Genomic DNA, 19312 nt, shown 5'->3' with positions numbered 1-19312 from the left:
CCACAAAAAATAAGTCTACCCAGATGATTCCGCTAATTATTTATAGACCCCCAGGGCCATATTCTGAATTCCTTTGTGAATTTGCAGATTTCTCAAACCCGGTTGTTTCTTTAGACAAAGCATTAATTGTTGGAGACTTTAATATTCATTTTGATAATTCGGAAGACCCTCTGAGAAAAGCGGTTGTGTCCATTCTAGATTCATCAGAATGTAATAGAACTCAGCCCACCATCAATCTGTAGCAGTGATGACTTCAATAATTTTTTCACTGAAAAAACTGAAAATATCAGGCAAAAAGTAATACTATAAATGTAAAGCTAGACAATTTGCTAACTAACCCTGTAGATAACAATATATCAGATCAGTGATTAGAATGTTTCTCTTTATCTCCAAGATCCTAGAAAAGGTTGTAGCACAGCAATTATGCTTATACCTACATAGGAATAATATTCATGAAATCTATCAGTCAGGAATTAGGCCTCATCATAGCACAGAGACAGCGCTGGTTAAAGTGGCAAATGACCTACAACTGGCCTCTTATCAGGGTTGTGTATCCTTGCTTGTGCTGCTTGACCTTAGTGCAGCTTTTGACACCTGTGATCATACTATTCTCCTTGATACACTAGAAAATGTTGTTGGAGTTAAGAGAATGACTCTTCTTATCAGTTTGTAGAGCTAAATGATGACTTCTCTATGCATACCAAGGTAAAGATTGGTGTTGCACAAGGTTCTGTTTTAGGCCCACTGCTCTATTCTTTATATGTGCTACCTGGGTATGTGCTGGGTAAAATTATTTGTAAACATGGTTTTAGCTTCCACTGGCTTTTTTGTTTGGGAAAGAATCAGTGGGGAAAAAACAATTTTGTTTGCAGGGCTCATAGTTTATCAGATATGGACCCAAATATAAATGCTTGCGCTATAGTGCCACCATTAGGCTGATTGGGCCTATCTTGCTTGCCTGGGTAGGGGCAAACAATACTACCTGTTGTCCAAGTTCCACATCTGTACAACTTATGGTTTGGTCTGCACAATGGGTTTCAGTGAAAAATCAGAAGAAGTAGAAGAAGATGATGAAGAAAAAATTCTAAAAACAACATGGTTCCAGCACCTCAGTATAATAAAACTAAATATAATTCAGAAAGCAATATTGTTGTGCATTGTGCAAAAACTAATAAAAACTTATAAATTGTATAACAATACTATTGCTTTGCACTGCACAGTCAATATTAATAAAAACGCTATAAATTGGATAAACATAGTTTTGCACTTTGTGCCATCACTAATAATAAAACATAATAGAAATCAGATAACAATAGTCTTCAATGTTGCTTTGCAAATTTGAGTGGTCTAAATGGTGTCTAAATGGTGCAAAAGGCATTTTTTGTGGCATAAGCCAAAGAATCAGGAAATTCTGAAAGCTGAATGGCCAATGGCCCCCATATGTTTTAAGCAACCTGGTCATCATTTAAAAGACAGTTACAAATTAGCACACAGATACAGGATATCAAATTTAAGCTCTATGGGATTTTATTGTTCCTGAGAAAAAGCGAACTAAAGGTAACTCTGCCCCCTAGTGATGACAATTCCCTAAACTCTACAGCCATCTACAGAACCTTGTCTTGAATAGGCCTTTTAAGTTTTGTGTGAATCCATGCAACCAACCATGAGTTACAGTTTTTTGAGTAAATTAGGCTAAGTGTAATTAGTGCAATTGAACAGTGTAATTAATAGTATAATAGTGTAATTTATCAGACTTACTTGAGTTTTTGTGTTTGCTGCATTTCAGAAAAATCTGAAAAGTTCACTGGACATGTTGTCAGAATCTACTATAAAGCAGCGCTGCTACAAACTGGGGTCCTTTCAGCTGCATTTCATTAAAATGCCTTTATGATTTTTCCAGGAAGATATACTTATAATAACATCATTCATCATTAGTAATCATTTAAGTACAATAACGCAGACCACTGGTTAACCTCGAGTATTGAAGTATTGACCCATACATGAATGACATTTCCTACAATAAAATATGGCCATTTGAAGCATGAAAAATGCTTTGGGCCAGGCAGGTTCCAAATAATTCTCTAAAACAGTGCTTTTTAATAATTGACTCATATAGGGAAATGACATTTTATACAAATAATGGTCATTTTAAGTATCAAGAAAGCTTTGTACCAGGCTGGATCCAAATAAATTTAATTTAGTCAAAAAAATTTTTCAGGATGCAGTGAGTTTTTTTGTGGCCAAAGATGTTTTTAACCCCTTAAACAATTGTCTGAATATTGACTCGTATAGGGAAATTAGACATTTAGTGTATATAATATGCTCAAAAGTGACAACGGGTTAAAAAAAAAAAAAAATTACAATTCGAAATCAGGTACATTTATTTGCACAAGTGCTATAATTGGCTTTTTCAATGCTGTTCTGCAATACACCATACGGTTTTAAAAAGACTAATGAGTGCAATCTACAGGCTCAGTGTCATATCTGCACTCAAGATGGAACGGAGATTGTGAATGAGAAACCAACAGACTCCTCTATTAAATTGAGACACGCTCATGCATTTTGGGTGGATGGCAGAGCGTATGGCAGAAGCGATGTTGCTATTCATTATTTATCATTTAAAGACATGCAACCATCAACCAGTCTCTCCATATTAATTCTTTTAAAAAACCATGAGTTACAGTTGTTTGAGTAAATTAGGCTCTGCCCATATAGAATTGAGTGGCAGATGGCAGCCATATTGTCTTCAAATCTCAACATCTTTTTCACACTTATTGACCCTATGTAATTTGACATCAATTTTGTGTAGATTGAACAAAAATCCTAGTAGAAGGTTGCAAAATTAGGCATATTCTATCAAAGCAACATTACCTAATTGTGGCCATCTGTTAACTCATGTACATGGCTACAGTAGATTAAATGTATTAATTTTTTTTTTCAAATTTTTTTAAATTAATGTGGACCCTACCACTATGCCCTGAAAACAGTGGAAAACACTGAAAAATAAACAGGGATGCTGGGGGGAAAAAATAAATAATTTTCATTCACAAACTATAAAAAAACATTGTTATACAAATTTTAGCAATTTGCAGACCATAATTCAACTCCTCCAACTCTCAAACAAGACGTCCTATGGACCATTCTGGCAAGCTTTCTATCTTGTATCTAATGTGACACAGTAAGCAAGCTAACTATGTTTCTAACCGTGTCTTTCCCAAATCAAGGAGCTGTGTCAAGAAGTTGAAACACTGGCCATCTAAAAAGACACTACTTGGCCAAAAGTAAGTGGACACCTGACCAAACTGCTGCCACAAAGTTGGAAGTAAACAATTCTCTAGAATGTCTTCGTAAGATATAACATTAAAATTTCCATTCCCAGATTTCCCAGATTGAGGGATGGACAGAAGGAATGGCAAAAAAAAATGGTCAGAAAATAGGCTTTGACTTGCTGAGCATGAGCGTTTCAGTAACATTTCTACATAACAAACAGGGAGGAAGCTTTTGAAGAAAAACTATTCCATTCATATGACACTGTTATGACCTTGACACATACCGTTCCTCTGGACCGGTCCAACCTATCATAACGTTCTACTCCTGCTCTGCTTTTTTTTCTTTGGCTCAGAGCTCATGACTAACCTCACCTGGATACACTAAAGACTAGCAGTAACACTCACTTTTCTGCTCCAGTGGTTAACCTTACTTTTTTAAGCAAGTGAACTTATTGAACTTCTTTAAATTCAATTAAATCTTTTGAATAGTTCTAATGAAAAATTTATTTCCTTTTCTAAAATGTCACAATTTTCCATTTCTGCTTAGCACCATTTGTAGTACCATTTGTAGTACCATTTGTAGTTGGCGTCACCCAGAAGAGGATGGGTTCCCTTTTGAGCCTGGCTCTTCTCAAGGTTTCTTCCTTGTATTGTCTTTTCCTTGCTACTGTTGGCTTGTTCATCAGGGATCCCAGTCTACATCTCTATTGCTTTAAAGCAACTTTGTGACAATGTCTATTGTTATAAACACTATACAAATATAACAGTATTGAACTGAATTAACCATCATACATGAAACATCAAATAATGGTTCTTCCTTAACTAATTGCATTCAGGATTTTAAGTTTACTTAAAGCATATGCATTCCTAATGTGGCTTTGTTTTAAAAAAAAAAAAAAAAAAAAAAAAAAAAAAATGTTAGTCATGATCTGATACAGCTTTAATTTCTCCTTATTGTAGAGTGCACATTACATGAATGTAAACTTACCACACCTGAATAAGGGCCATTGTTTCAAAAATTACATCAGCAAAGATAAGTATGGAGGAGGTTTGTACTGCTGACAGATTTGAGACAGACCTCACATACCCAGTCGGAAGGAAATACTTATAGTGAGTGATTACTGAAAATAGTGTGCATGTATGAACAAGCTGCTCTGTTAAAATTAAATTCGGTCAAACAGGTTCAGACAGGGAGAAAAGGAGAGAAGTTTAGACAAGAAGTCCATACAAAGGTTGAAATGATGCTCATACAAGGTCTTTCCTCACAGCCAATCTGATTTTATTGTTAATGAGATGGCTACACATTGCCGATGGGTTGTGCTTCTCGCTATGCCAAAAAAGTGGAAGAACAAAATGTATATATTTTGGTTAATCCAATCTGTCACTCATTCATGATGGTAAAAGTCCGCCAATGTTAAAAAGATAATTCAAATCTCCCAGTATTCCTCTTCCACCGTTATATGTCCGCGAGTACCCACATTTTTCATTTTATGATAGTGTGACAAGCTGATTCATAAAGACACGTCCATGAAAATAAATCTCTCCATTTCTGTTTAAAAAATGTCTAAAGTCTATTTTTTCTACAATGCGTTATGAGTTGCAACCAGGCACATTCTTGTTTAATTTTTTTTTTTGTTTTGGCTGAATATGGGTGTAGACTTTCTTGCGCTCTTTAACAAGATTAGTTCTTGTAGCTATAGCAGCAGTGTGCTTAGCAAGCGAGCAAAGGAAGGGAATGGACTTTTTTCACTCCCTGAAAGCTTTTCCTTTCACTCCGAAGCTGCACTGTGTCTCACTGGCTCTCCATGGTGCTTAGTCCCAACAATCTCTTTAATTTTTCAATAAGCAGCCAATTTAGAGCCTCTCTGTCGTCATTTCGATGTTTACAAACACAAGATTTGACCTGAAAAGGGGAAAATGAGAATATGAACAAATTTTGAACATAAACAACACAGATACTGTTGTAAATGTTTCAGCTTTTCTCTTACCTGACACTGAAGCACAGGTTTGTGAACCCAGCTATCGGTAAAGCCTGGTAAACTCTCTCACTGCCCAGCACACTTGCTTACACTCCTCTGCACTGAACATAAACAAGAAGGTAGTTCAATAAACTAACATTTATTGAGCACATAAACCAGCATGCATGAATCAGTACTAACAGGTAATAGAAATGGTAGTGAATATGTTGAATGAGTAGATATTTTGGATATATTTTGATAATTTTAAACACTAGAATAAGAATGAACCAAATACGCTCAAAGAAAGAGTGAACCAAATACTGGAAAATTTAAGAGGAAGGTTCCACGCCACGTCGGTGCCAGGAACAGAACTTTAAATAACTGGGATGGATTTACAGACAGCTCTAGCTCCAGTTAATTGGTCCTAGTTTATGAATGGGTGGATTAAAAAGTGTAATACGAGTGAGGTGATGTGTTTACTCTATCATCCATCAAAAAAACCACAGAATCTGGTATGAACATTCAGACCCAATAACATTCATGGGCGAACATTACTTGCTCTAACTGTAGTAAACTAGGTTTGATATGGAGATTGAACAGGAAAATGACAGTATGAGATTGCATGAAAAGGGAGATCTCAGAGATGTGCGTAGAGAGACAGTGCGAGAAAGAGAAGATCAAATCATTGCTTTGTATCCAAAGCAGCATTCGATCAGGTCAAATCCAGGCTATAAATAAAGCACTCTACCAGTGGCAAAGGAAGGGGTTTTACATTAGGGTCCTGGAATTTTAAATAGCATACATGTGGAGTGAGCAGCAACATTATACCCAAATGACAGTAAAATACTTTTTCTTTTAACAGACAATGTGTGTTGATTACAATGATATATAGCAAGTGTGGTTGAATTCTCAAATCAGAGGGTGCTGAAATTATGACTAACATAAATGATGCACTCATTCTAATATATTATTGTTTCTATAGTAATCTCATTGCAGTCCTAATCTAAGCCTAACAATAAAGGATTAAATAAAACACATAGCTGTTTATCAAAGAATAGTGTATAATGTTCATTATAATCCTTTATCAGATAATCTGTCACAGCATGAGAATATTATCAAATGTTTATATCAACCAAATAACACAAGGTGACGGTATTCTGTACATTTCTGACCGTCTCTTCAATTTTTTGCGACTATACGTCTTATCTGCATTTCAAGCCCTGATTTTCTCAATTCAAAAAAGACAAATATGAAATAAAGTAACAAATATCCTCTGCTTGTCTTGCCAACTGAAACCCTCTCATGCTAAATTAATTTACCTGCCGTATGTGTGTGTGAGGCAAATTTTGGAGTGTGGAATTGACTCCGAATTGACTCCAAATTGACTCTTAGTTTTTAATGCCTGAAATCAGTGAATTGACTCTTTTTGGAATTGAATTCGACGTGAACCGAAAGCAGAATGGAAACCTAACTTAACACACAAGATATATTAAAGTATACTGTATATTGTTTATGCGACAAAGATGAATTAATGTAGGTTTACTCATAGAATAGTCATTTATTTGAGACTATTTTCAGTCATTTGTAACTCATTGAGTTGTCCTACAAACTACTGACTTTTTGACCAAAGTAGCAAGAGTTAATGTCTTTTTAATATATACACAGACTTTTTTGTGGTGCCATACATTTCTTCAGCTGTCTGCCCGTTTGTGGTTATTTTGCAAATTATATTGGACACAAAACTGATTTTTGTATCTGTGAGCATGTGTGCGTGTAAGCATCCTCTGACACAGGTGGCTAGGTACTAAACTCACCTTGTGATCTGCTTATGGAAGTCTGTTAGCTGCTTGTGAGTGACCGTTACAGCTCCTCCTGACATCTCCTTGGGAAGGCCTTTTAGTGCCACCTCTAGCCAGCGGCAAAATGTCTGGACAAGGACAGACAAAAATTCAGTGGGTCAGTTTATACCTGCTCAGGGCTCTACAGTACAATATTTCTATTTGTGTGAAAGAAGAGTTTCCCCATTACCCCACTCAGTGGAATAAGCCATGTTATACACTATCTGGGCAAAACACCTGACCATCACACTCATATGAGGTCTGCTGCCACAAAGTTGGAAGCACACATTTGTACAGAACGTCTCTGTATGCTGTAGCATTAGTTTCCCTTCACTGGAGCTAAGAGGCCCAAACCTGTTCTAGCATGACAATGCCCCTGTGCACAAAGCGAGCTCCATGAAGACATGGTGTGTGAAGGTAGGAGTGGAAGAACTCGAGTGTCCTGAACAGAGCATGAATTGGAACACCGACTGAACCCCAGACCTCCTCGACATCCCAACATCAGCGCCTGACCTCACTAATGCTCTTGTAGCAGAATGAACACAAATCCCCACAGCCACGCTCCAACATCTAGTGGAAAGCTCCACTCTTCTGGGAAGGCGTATTATAACAGCAAAGGGGGAATAAATCTGGAATAGGATGCAACAAGCACATATGAGATGTTCAACAAAGACATACAAGTGTGATGGTCAGGTGTCCACAACCTTTTGGCCATATAGTGTACTATGCAAAGTTAGTGTGTACTGCACACATATACAGTGAGTTTGGGAAAGTATGAAAACACCCTCAGTTTCTGTTTTTGTGTTATAGATTCAATTTAAAATTGATTTGACTTTATTTTGTCATTAACCTACACACAGTAATCCATAATAAAATGATCCATATTTTTAGAAATGTTTTTGCAAAAGTATTAAAAACAAAAACTAAAATCTCTCATTGTTATAAATATTTGGATCCTTGGCTAAGGCTCTTCAAACTGAGCTCAGGTGCATCCTGTTTGCCTTGATTATCTTAAGATGTCTCTAAAACTTCAATTTGTGTCAAAATCAATTGAACATGATTTAGAAAGAAGCCAAACCATGAAGCTCAAGATACTCTCTGAAGACCACCACTATCATACTGAATCAGGACATAAATCTGGGCATGGGTAGAAAAACATTTCTAAAGTTGGGAATGTTCCCAGGAGCATGGCGGGCTCGATCATTATGAAATGGTTGAGAAGTCTGGAACCACCAGGACTCTTCCTAGAGCTGGCTGCCTGGTCAAACTCAATACCCGAGCCAGAAGGGCCTTGGTCAGGGAGAAGACCAAGAACCCATTGGCCATGCTTGAATCCCACAGAATGTCTTGAGAGGATCTACCAGGAAGAAGAGCTGAGCAAGAGCTGTATAGACTTACCCAAGAAGACTCAAAGCTGTAATTGCTACCAAAGATGCTTCTACAAGGTACTGAACAATGGTCCAAATACTTATCTAAATGAGAGATTTCAGTTTTTGATTCTTAATAAATGTGCAAAAATGTCTTACAACGATTTTCACTTTGTTGACGAGTTATTGTGTGTAGACTGATAAGAAAAAAAGTAACAATCTATTTTGAATTGGCACCATTGTGTGGGTTTGAAGTCTTTTTTGGTTGAAATGGGAGTCACCATCTTGAGAAAATAAGAGCCAGAGCATTCGCAGTAGACACCACTGGTCGAACAGTGGGTCCACCTGCCCATATTGGTTATGAACAGTCTACTTTTTCATGTCTACTTCTTCAGTAATTTGGAACTATATAACAGTGATAGAGGAGAGTTTTTTATTTGAATGTAATCGTTATTACAAAAGTTTGATTTTCTATTTTAATACAGACCAAGTGCCACAGTAAATCAGTGAGGTAGATGAATTCAGTGAAGAAACCACTTCAGCATATGAGCAAAACTTTCCTAAAGTGTTCAATACCTTGTTCCAATCACCTGCATTACATACAAAACAAACACCGAACAGATGGGCACAGCACGATGTGAACTGTGACATGTTTCAATATCTTAACATTCTATTTACAACAAAGAACCTTGGACACAAATAAAAATAAATATATACCAAACATAAACGTAAAGCAAACTTAAGTTGAATTACTTTGCATAGCAAGTTGTCTCAACTACATCGCCTGTGTGTCTAAGCAGAGAAGATCTCCGGGATAACACAGCTCTATTTACTTCTGCCATTTGCTATATGCTAATTGTGACTCACTGACTAAGAGGGAAAAAAAAAACAACCACAATGCGAGATGGCTGATTGCTCATTTTGTTTAGTAGCCAATGACATTTTCCTGATTTATTTTTCGTCACTTGTCTTTATGCTAACAATCACCATTGCATTCACAAAAAAATTACGCAAGTATGAGTTAGTTAGTAGGCAGAGGCAGTGTGATGCTCTGGACAATGTTCTGCTGGGAAACCTTGGGCCCTGGCATGTGGATGTTACTTTAACACGTACCACCTACCTAAACATTGTTGCAGGGCACAGTACACCCCTTCATGGAAACGGTATTCCCTAATGGCAGTGGCCTCTAACTAATTTTACCTGAAATGCCCAACCGTACAGAGCACATTAGACACAGGCAATATGTTCTTTTTTTTTTTTAAAGGCTTTAGGGCATTATTGTACTTTGTTAAATTTGGTAACCCTAGCAACACAGGTAACAAAAAAAAAAAAAAAAAAAAAAAAAAAAAAAAAAAAAAAAAAAAGTGAGAAATGTGCTGATTCACTTCACTGAAATTAAAAATACAGTGGGGTAGATCTTTCTCTTACAAAGCCCCACAGTTATGGAACAGCCTTCCAATTAGCATTTGGGGCTCACACACAGTCTCAATGTTAACGTCTAGGCTGAAAACATATTTGTTTAGTCAAGCCTTTAATGAATAGTTTTTTCTTAGATAAAGCAGAAGATCTGGAAGATTCTTGGGCATAGAGTGTTTTGGTGAACAGGTTTCTCTACGGTGGAGTGGCTGGCTGCTTTATGTCCCAGGGTGCCCTCATGTCTGTGTTACCTTCTGGCTCTCCCTTTTAGTTATGCTGTCAGAGCTAGTCTTGCTGGAGTCCCTGTTTGCACTCTGCATGCAAAGCACACTGTCCTTAACCATTACGGGACAATAAGCATACCTAAAAATCTCTTCCTCTCTCTCGCTACACATGCTACTCCGGAGATACCAGTGATCCTGACCCCTTCTGCCCTCTGGACCTGCCCGATCCACCCTGATGCCCCAACTTCTGGTTGGAGTTCTCATTACCTAAAATCACTCACTGCTGCTGAGGATGGCCCCCCATGGACAGCCTGAAGATCACTGAGATTATTGAGGTTGGTACCACTTGAAGTACCACATGAAGATGGCTTTGGACCACAATTCATATGATAGCTTTAGTGCCTTGTTGCCATGAACAGTTTTACACTCAAGTCTCCATCAGTGAACAATGGAAAGATCAACAAAACAGACTTCATATGAAAACTGTGATGAATTTACTGGTTACACAATTGCACTATTTGTCCATGTAGTACACAGTTACAGAAGGGATTTACTTATAATCCTTTATCACCCAGATGAGGATCAGTTCCCTTTTGAGTCTGGTTCCTCTCAAGGTTTCTTCCTCATATTGTCTCAGGGAGTTTTTCCTCACCACCGTCGCCTCTGCTCGCTCATTAGGGATAAATTCATACGTTTAAAATTTATATGTTGAAGGTATTTATTTCAGTAAAGCTGCTTTGTCACAATGTCCATTGTTAAAAGCGCTATACAAATAAAACTGAATGGAATTTAATTGAATTTGAACACAAACCTCTCTGTATTCTGTGAGTGAATTTCATTTTTCCTTGGACTACAAGCACAGCATTGAAGCCAGTATGAATGTCATGATTTCACTATTGTGCTGTATCCCTTAAAATATTCAAGATGCAAGTTTTTTAAGCAAGGGTTGTTTAACTCTACCAAGAAGAAGATTTAAAAAAAAATGATATTCCTGTAATGTTGTAATGAACTATAAAAAACATTCATACTGTGAAATACTGAAAACCATGGTATTGGATACCATTTCACCCCTGCGCAACTTGTAAATTTTTTAAGAGCCTTACCGGTCGGTCAAACACCATGATCTCCCAGAGCACTTCAGCCACATCAGGCAGTGTGTATGAAGGCAGGCAGAAACAGCAGGTGTGTATCAACTGTGTTACTAGCTGTTGCCCGTGCTGCTGCATGGCCTGAGCAATCAGACGCTTCCGCACCTCAAAGTCATCCTCATGCTAAGAGTCGAGGACAGAGAGAATATTTAAGCCTTCTATTTAATACTATATACTTATTTACTATATAACCTTATAGCAACAGATGCCCTAATAACTCCAAAAATAATGTATATTTACAAATAGCACTAAAACACAGTGGATGCTTTAAAACTAATCTTCTCACCAAATTATGTAATATTTTCATACATATATTTGTACTTTTCATTAAACTTTTGTTGCACACTGGTTCACTTACATCATTAGAGACACCTGTGTGAATGAGGTCTCTGACAAACTTCATTACACTGCAGTTGGCGTCTCGGTGGTCCAGCGTTGTGGCCGCAATGGCGCACTGGATTATGTGGACAATGATACTGCTGCTTAGCAATGTGACGGGGCTGCGCTGGATAAACCTGAGAGAAGCATGAAAAGAGAGAAAAAGACTGAAAAATATGCACTTTTTCCACTGCAAAGATTGGTCACAATTAAATTGTAAACTTTCATTGGAAGCTTTACAGAATCAATTTTCTATTAACTATATTGTATCTTAATCATATCTAAGTGGCTGGCTAGCAATATTTGAGCCTTTTCAAGTCAATAAAACATTGAATTGAACAGCTGTCATGAATGGAACAAACGGAAAGAGAGAGGGGAGATGTTTCATTACTAATAAATTTGTGTCACTGGTGGTGTATAAACCATTTGTCATTCCCAGAGAATATCATATAAACACAAAAAATTTTTGGTCAATCTTTACTATTGCTATTTTTTAAAAATCTAAACTAACATTGCTTAACATACTGCTTTTATCACAATTTTTTTTTTCTTTTTTTTAACTCTGATACTAATATAAACTTGGCACTAATGATCACTTATTCTAGTTTATACAAAGGTTGATCAAATGTAAAAATTTAGATAATTGCACATATGTACACAATAAGTACCTAGTAGCGAGTCTGAACAGATCGTCAACAGTGTCAGGGTGGTTGCGGAGGCCGTTGGGCTGCTCCAGCAACTGAAAGGTGGGCATGCAGAGAGCCTGTGGAAGCCAAAATTAAAAAGCAAAAATCAGGGCAAGTGAGAACATGCATGCATGAGTGAGTAGTTTATTCAATGCTTCATAAAGTTAGTCTTCCTTGTTACAATGTCTGCCAGTGTGAAAAACAGTCAGATCAGTCTTCTTGGGCAAAGAAAATGAACAGGGCCCTATCCACAAAGAATCTTATCTTACCACTAACGTTCTTCTAAATGGCACTAAAAATTCCTAACTAAGTTTCCCCTTAAAACCTATTCATGAAAAAAGCTGAAAGGAACTTTTAATAAGGAATTAATAAGAAGTGCGTGGCTGCTTCTGCGAATGATGTTTCATCAATCTCATAAAAAAACAAAAATGAAAATCGCTGTTTACATACGAATTTGATCATCTAAATGTTCTTGTCAAATAGATTTTCAGCACAATGTCACCGTCATCTATATGTGTAGCCTATTAATGATAGGATTTCATACATTTAACAAGCGATTGATTTACACAGTCCTGATGTAGCCATATATATAGATTTGAATTTTAATTAAAAAAAAACATTTGACAGGTCAGCATTTACATTTTTGTTTTTATATTCAATTAAGCTGTCATCAGAAGCAACAACTGAATTGCAGTGGAGAGGGTCTTTAGGTTTTATATAAAGCATGACTCACAGGTGATACAGTGCCTTGCAAAAGTATTTGCCCCCTTGGTGTTTTTCCTGTTTTGTTGCACTACAACCTGAAATTAAAATAGATTTGTATTTTATATGATGGAACTAACAAAATAGTCCAAACTGTCTAAGTAGAATAAAAAAAAAATACCTTGTTTTAAAAAAATTAATTAATTAAAAACTGATAGTTGCGAGTGCATATGTGTTCACCCCTATGCTATGAAACTCCTAAATAAGATCTGGTCCCAACACCCAATGTGTGCCCGAGAACACCATTCCCACAGTGAAACATGGTGATGGCAGCATCATGCTGTGGGGATGCTTTTCTTCGGCAGGGACTGGAAAACTTGTCAGGAATGAAAAAAGATAGATGGCACTATATACAGTGAAAGTCTTGAGGAAAACCTGTTTCAGTCTGTCGGAGATTTGAGACTGGAACAGAGGTTCATCTTCCAGCAGAACAATGACCCTAAACATATTGGTTTAAAGGGATACATTTAAATGCCTTGGAATGGCCCAGTGAAAGCCCAGACTCTCAATCCAGTTGAGAATCTGTGGCATGACTTGTTGCTATACACCAACACAGCCCATCTAACTTGAAGGAGCTGGAGCAGTTTTGCCTTGAAGAATGGGCAAAACTCCCAGTGGCTAGATGTGCTAAGATAATAGAGACATACCCCAAGAGATTTGCAGCTAAAATTGCAGCAAAGGGTGTCAAAGTATTGACTTTGGGGGGTGAATACTTATGCACACTCAAGATTTCTGGGTTTTTTTTGTCTTAATTATTGTTTGTGTCATGTCATGTAAATCAAATGGTTCAAATCCAATTTAACTGCATGTTGTATTGCAACATAACATGAAAAACACCGGGGGGGGGGCCTTGGGGGGTGAATGCTTTCACACGGCACTGTATTTGTAGTTATTCATCAATTTTCAGGTGGACAAATGCAAAAATTTTAAAACTTTTATCTCTGGCGCTACTGCTATAATATGTGATGTGATTGCTCTTACAACTCCAAAATCATTAAAAATACTTCCACGGTTCACTTAATACATAATTAATTAATAATACACTTTATTGTGTTGTTAATTGCCAGCAGCAACCATTTAGGTTTGTTTGTGATCCTGTCAAAGTGACTTTAGAGTCCTCTGGGCTACCCCTAAAGCTTCCGAAATGCTTCAAGTGCCAAAATTCTTTATGAATTACTTGGGGGGGAAAAAAACTGTCTTAATATTTGAACACACCCATTTATTTTTAAGAGTTCTTCCTAAATCACTCAGTTAGGAGCTACTTCCCTTTAGGAGTCATGTTTTTACAATCAACCACAGTGATGGCATCCAATTCAGATTACCACTTTTGAAGTATACTGTATGGATTTTTAAAAAGGTTTTCAATTCACAGCCTAAACCTCCCTGGGACCTACACTGTGGAGGCTCTCGGTGAATGGATTGAGAAGCCATTTCTCTTCTTACTAAGAGTGAAGAGAAGACAATAGCAGGCGAAGACAGGTGAGCCGATATAAAATTATCCATTTGGCGCAGCATAGAAAATCAAAAGCAACGTGTCATTGCACAAATACCTCTGAATTCCTGCTCCTGAATTCCATCTACGAATAAGGTACATCTTGACAACCTGATATCCATTAAAGCATAACCCTTACTGAATTTTACACTCCACTTTTGAGAAAGAAACAACTGAACACATGCTGAATAATTTCAACCACTATAAACCACATCTCCAGACAAAAATGTGTAGTCAACCTAGTGTCCTAGTGTTACACAAACAAACAAAAAATTAATATAGTTAACTTGTTTGATTTATATGAGGACAATTTTGGGGAGGTTGTCACACTTTAATCATTTATTAGTTTTATGCGTTTACAATCCCGACAATGGTGAGGTTTGTATGCGAGTAAAGTGTGTGTAGCACCTGTAGCATGTCCAGCAGGCCTTGTCTACAGCCCTCCTCCATGCCATATTCATCCACCAGGATACTACCCAAGTACAGGAAGCATGAGTGTGGGTAAATCTGGTACACATTCACCATCTGAAACAGCACACAGCTGTGTCAAACACAAAAACATTCTTACTCAACACAAAGACACAGATCTGAACACTCACCCAACACAGACATAAATACAGGCTATGCACAAGTATTTTTCAGAACTGAATACTCTGAGTTATCTAAAGTTGTTGACCTTTCTCAAGAGCACAATGTATAATCAGTCTGACCTATGGCCATGTCCAAACAAAACTGGTCTGATATTTCTAAGGGCTGATTTATACTTCTTTATCTGTATATTTGTGAATGTGTGGGCATCAGGTACAGACTTTTGCATAGGTGTCCTCCATAACATAATGTGCATAATGTGAGAATTTGTACTTGAGAGCAGGAACAAAAGCAAAATGAAGAACAAGTTACGTGTTTCACTGCAATATCACAATTAACAGTCAGAAATGAGAATAAAGCGTAACTGCATTTGGAGTTACTGGTCAAGTTTTCAGAGATGGTACAGTTTGGCAGTTTTTGTGTTGACCTGAAAAACTTTCACTTTCAGACCTTTTTGCATTATAGCATAATATATTATTATTTCAGCTGGCAATATGGTTTAGCCAGCACCAAGAAGCAAAGGGCAGTTTGAAAAAGGTGGTCAGTTCTGAATTCTATATGGAGGAAAACCTTCCTACAGTATTGTGAAAATAGAATTATCATATTAATTGTATTTAAATAATCATACAGGCCAGTCGTTAAGTTTTAGCCTAATATATAACCAAAACACATAGGAGGGTATTTTGAATTTGCTTGGGCTTCAATGTCAAACCGATTAGGGTTTCCCTGCTCACCCACAAATCAACAAAGATTTGCACAACTGTGGAGATTTTGGAGGTGTGCACATCTGTGTCTCAGCACAGCTATGCATATGTGAGAGAAAAGTATACATCAGCCGTTAGAAATGTGTAGCCATAGAACATTATCCTTATGTAACATACATATGCCTATTCATCAATAGAATAAATAACAAAGAAATTAAGTCTCAAACACCAATATATAACCAAAATAAGCACTCGAGTACAGTTTTGGGGATGCCATGAACTGATGTATAATTTAAGAAAACCCTCACTAATCAACATTATTAACTATCTAGATAGCTGTTTGACCACTAATCAGTATGTCACTTATATGAACACATGCAGGAGCACAAAATATACAGAGACAGAACACCCACAACACAGACACAGACCTGTGTGACGAGTGGCTGTAGCAATGCAGCTGAGCCCTTGCCCACACAGCGCACAGCAAACCTCAGGCAGCGGCAGCAGCGTTCCACAATGCGGTTATCTGCCTGGTGTTTGTTTAACGTTTCTGACAACACTGGCCAGATCTGAAGGCAGAAAAAAATTATTCGTTATTCTTAAATTACCAGGTGTCTATACGGACAACAAATTCTCCCAAAACAAAATAAAAATATTTTAAAAGCTTCTAATTTTTTTTTATTTCTGTATTTTCTTTTATTTGTCTATCTACATATATTTTAGTTTTGCATAATTTTATATTCACCAATTTTATTCCCCACATGATTTAATGATGTTTATGTGGTGTGTGTGTGTGTGTGTGTGTGTGTGTGTGTAAAAGAGAGTCTGAGTGAGTGAATGAGTGAGCTGAGATATTGAGATGAATGTGTCTATATCTGTATGTTGTTTGCCTTGTCATCACAGTCTGCATCATTATGGCCTGGGGACAGAAAATGTCTGGGCTTGAGCGAACCCATTGATAAGCCTTAAATCTCACAAACCTGTAAAATGTCAACAGTGTATTTGAAATTTCCCATTAGAAACAGGAGTTATCACACAGAGAGCAGGAGGACTCCAGAACATCAATGGCTTGTCAATTTCTTAGTTCAAGGCTTTCCTAACTACACAGGATCAACCATTGTATCATTGCAGCAAAGTGGAACAAACTGTCATTCAGAACTTCCACATGAAAGAATAAATCTAAACTTGCATTTTCAACCATCTGTCTCACACTTCTGGCTGTCTGCTGCAAGTGTGTTACCAGTGTACTAACTTTAGTTTTTAAGAAATACATATTTATGAATTAATTTATTTGATGATATTTTTATTTTCATTTCAGCAGATCTGGTCCTCAACAAGAAATCAATATCATGTGTGTGTTTGTGTGTGTACATATGTGTTTTTTACCTCCTGGATGACTTTTTGACAAGGGTGCATTTGTCCATTCTCTACAAAAGGATTTGTGTGTCTAAACAGCAGGCAACAAGTGAAGACAAAAACAGTATGCTGAAATTATCCTGTAGAGTAATTCAACAAGCTATTTTGCAGAAATTGTATGTATGCATTAAACTGCGCCATTTTCATAGCGTAAAACATAAAGGGCAGTCATTAAAAAAATTGACAGTCAACAACAGTTGATAGCAAAAGTTGCTGTGTGTGCTGAGGACTTACCTGAAGATTACTGCCAGTCTATCCAGCCATACTGTGGGGTCTGATGATTTTCCATTACTGGACTCCTGAGACAACAGCTGAAAACACACACACACAAAACAATAAGACTTTAATCTTTATTGATCCTGAAATAAATTCTTGTAAATTCGCATAAATAAAAATGAAAATGGAAACATTCTTTTAAAATATTACTGACTTAACAGTTAGCAGAATTTAGGTTTTAGGGAACTCCTCCCTGTAGAAAGGGAGCCACTGAACCACTGAAACCACTGAAAGGTGAGGTGAATAACACTGACTATCTTATTACAATGGCACCTGTCAAGGGGTGGGATATATTAGGCAGAAAGTGCAGTCAGTCCTCAAATTTGATGTTTTGGAAGCTGGAAAAATTGGCAAGTGTAAGGATCTGAGAGACTTTGACAAGGGCCAAATTGTGATGGCTGGACGACTGGATCAGGGCATCTCCAAAATGGCAGATCTTGTGGGGTGTTCCCAGTATGCAGTTGTTAGTACCTACCAAAAGTGGTCCAAGGAAGGACAACCAGCGACAGGGTCATGTGCTCCCAAGCCTCATTGATGCATGCAGGGAAGAAAGGCTAGTCCGTCTGGTCTGATCTCACAGAAGAGCTACTGTAGCACAAATTGCTGAAAAGTTAAACCTGGCTCTGGTAGAAAGGAGTCAGAACACACAGTGCATCTCAGCTTGCTGCTTATGGGGCTGCGTAGCTGCAGAGCGGTCAGAGAGCCCATGCTGACCCTGTCCACTCCCGAAAGCACCTACACTGGGCACGTGAGCATCAGAACTGCACCATGGAGCAATGGAAGAAGGTGTCCTGGTCTGATGAATCACGTTTTCTTCTGTGGATGGCTGAGTGCATGTGCGTCGCTTACCTGGGGAAGAGATGGCACCAGGATGCACTATGGGAAGAAGGCAAGCTGGCGGAGTCCTGGCATTCATGTGTATGTTACTTTGACACGTACCACCTACCTAAACATTGTTGCAGACCAGGTACATGCCTGTCAACAGTGGCAACAGTGTTCCCTAATGGCAGTGGCCTCTTTCAGCAGGATAATGCTCCCTGCCACACTGTAAACACTGTTCAGGAATGGTTTAAGGAACATGACAAAGAGTTCAAGGTGCTGATTTGGCCTCCAAATTCCCCAGATCTCAATCCAATTGAGCATCTGTAGGATGTGCTGGACAAACAAGTCCGATCCATGGAGGCTCCACCTCGCAACTTACAGGACTTCAAGGATCTGCTGCTAACGTCTTGGTGCCAGATACCACACACACCTTCATAGGTCTTGTGCAGTTAATGCCTCGACGGGTCAGAGCTGTTTTGGCAGCACAAGAGGTAACTGGTATTTGGTAACACCTGCTTAACTTAGATAAATAAATAAATAAATGTAGCTATCTCAGTTCTTTTTTGTAGTTCTAAAATGCTTGTACAAGTTTATGAAGAAATTTTGGCAGAACCTGATAGAAATTGAAGAGTTATTAAGGAGATGTAACTAAAGCCTGGTTTACGTTTAGTCAGAACTGAGAGAATTTATGAGATCTGCACAAAATATGTTTATGAAAGTAAGCCTGCATTTTCTCAGCTATTTGCAAACTTAGTTAAACAAGGAAGAAGCAGAGGAATAAACAGCAACTAGTAATAAACATTTTCTTGATTATTCAAATAAAATAAATTTTCCGTGTCACCTCGTCTGAGAAAGATACAGGATCTTGACAAATCACACTTCACAAGTATGGCCTATATGTGGGGAAACTTTGCACTTTTCTGTTACTAGTACATATCCCAAGTACTTCTGGGTTGACCTTAGATGTC

The 19312-nt window shown here is 37.7% G+C and overlaps 1 protein-coding gene across 1 annotated transcript in view; it reads right to left on the bottom strand.

Annotated features, from left to right (window-relative positions):
* Positions 1-4523: 4523 nt before the first annotated feature.
* tnpo3 (transportin 3) overlaps positions 4524-19312 on the bottom strand; it is a 53373-nt gene continuing 38584 nt past the window's right edge. Inside the window, exons 14-23 of the mRNA XM_026943459.3 lie at positions 17481-17557; positions 17217-17277; positions 16259-16399; positions 14947-15063; positions 12267-12361; positions 11579-11735; positions 11176-11343; positions 7042-7154; positions 5258-5349; positions 4524-5172 (exon numbers count right to left, since the gene is read on the bottom strand). Of these exons, the coding sequence (XP_026799260.1) occupies positions 5289-5349; positions 7042-7154; positions 11176-11343; positions 11579-11735; positions 12267-12361; positions 14947-15063; positions 16259-16399; positions 17217-17277; positions 17481-17557 (990 nt within the window). The 3' untranslated portion in view covers positions 4524-5172; positions 5258-5288. The remainder of the gene's footprint in view (positions 5173-5257; positions 5350-7041; positions 7155-11175; positions 11344-11578; positions 11736-12266; positions 12362-14946; positions 15064-16258; positions 16400-17216; positions 17278-17480; positions 17558-19312) is intronic.

Source organism: Pangasianodon hypophthalmus, chromosome 18 (genome assembly GCF_027358585.1).
Source record: "Pangasianodon hypophthalmus isolate fPanHyp1 chromosome 18, fPanHyp1.pri, whole genome shotgun sequence".
In the NCBI taxonomy this organism is placed as follows: Eukaryota; Metazoa; Chordata; class Actinopteri; order Siluriformes; family Pangasiidae; genus Pangasianodon; species Pangasianodon hypophthalmus.
This window is presented reverse-complemented; position numbering and strand designations above follow the sequence as displayed.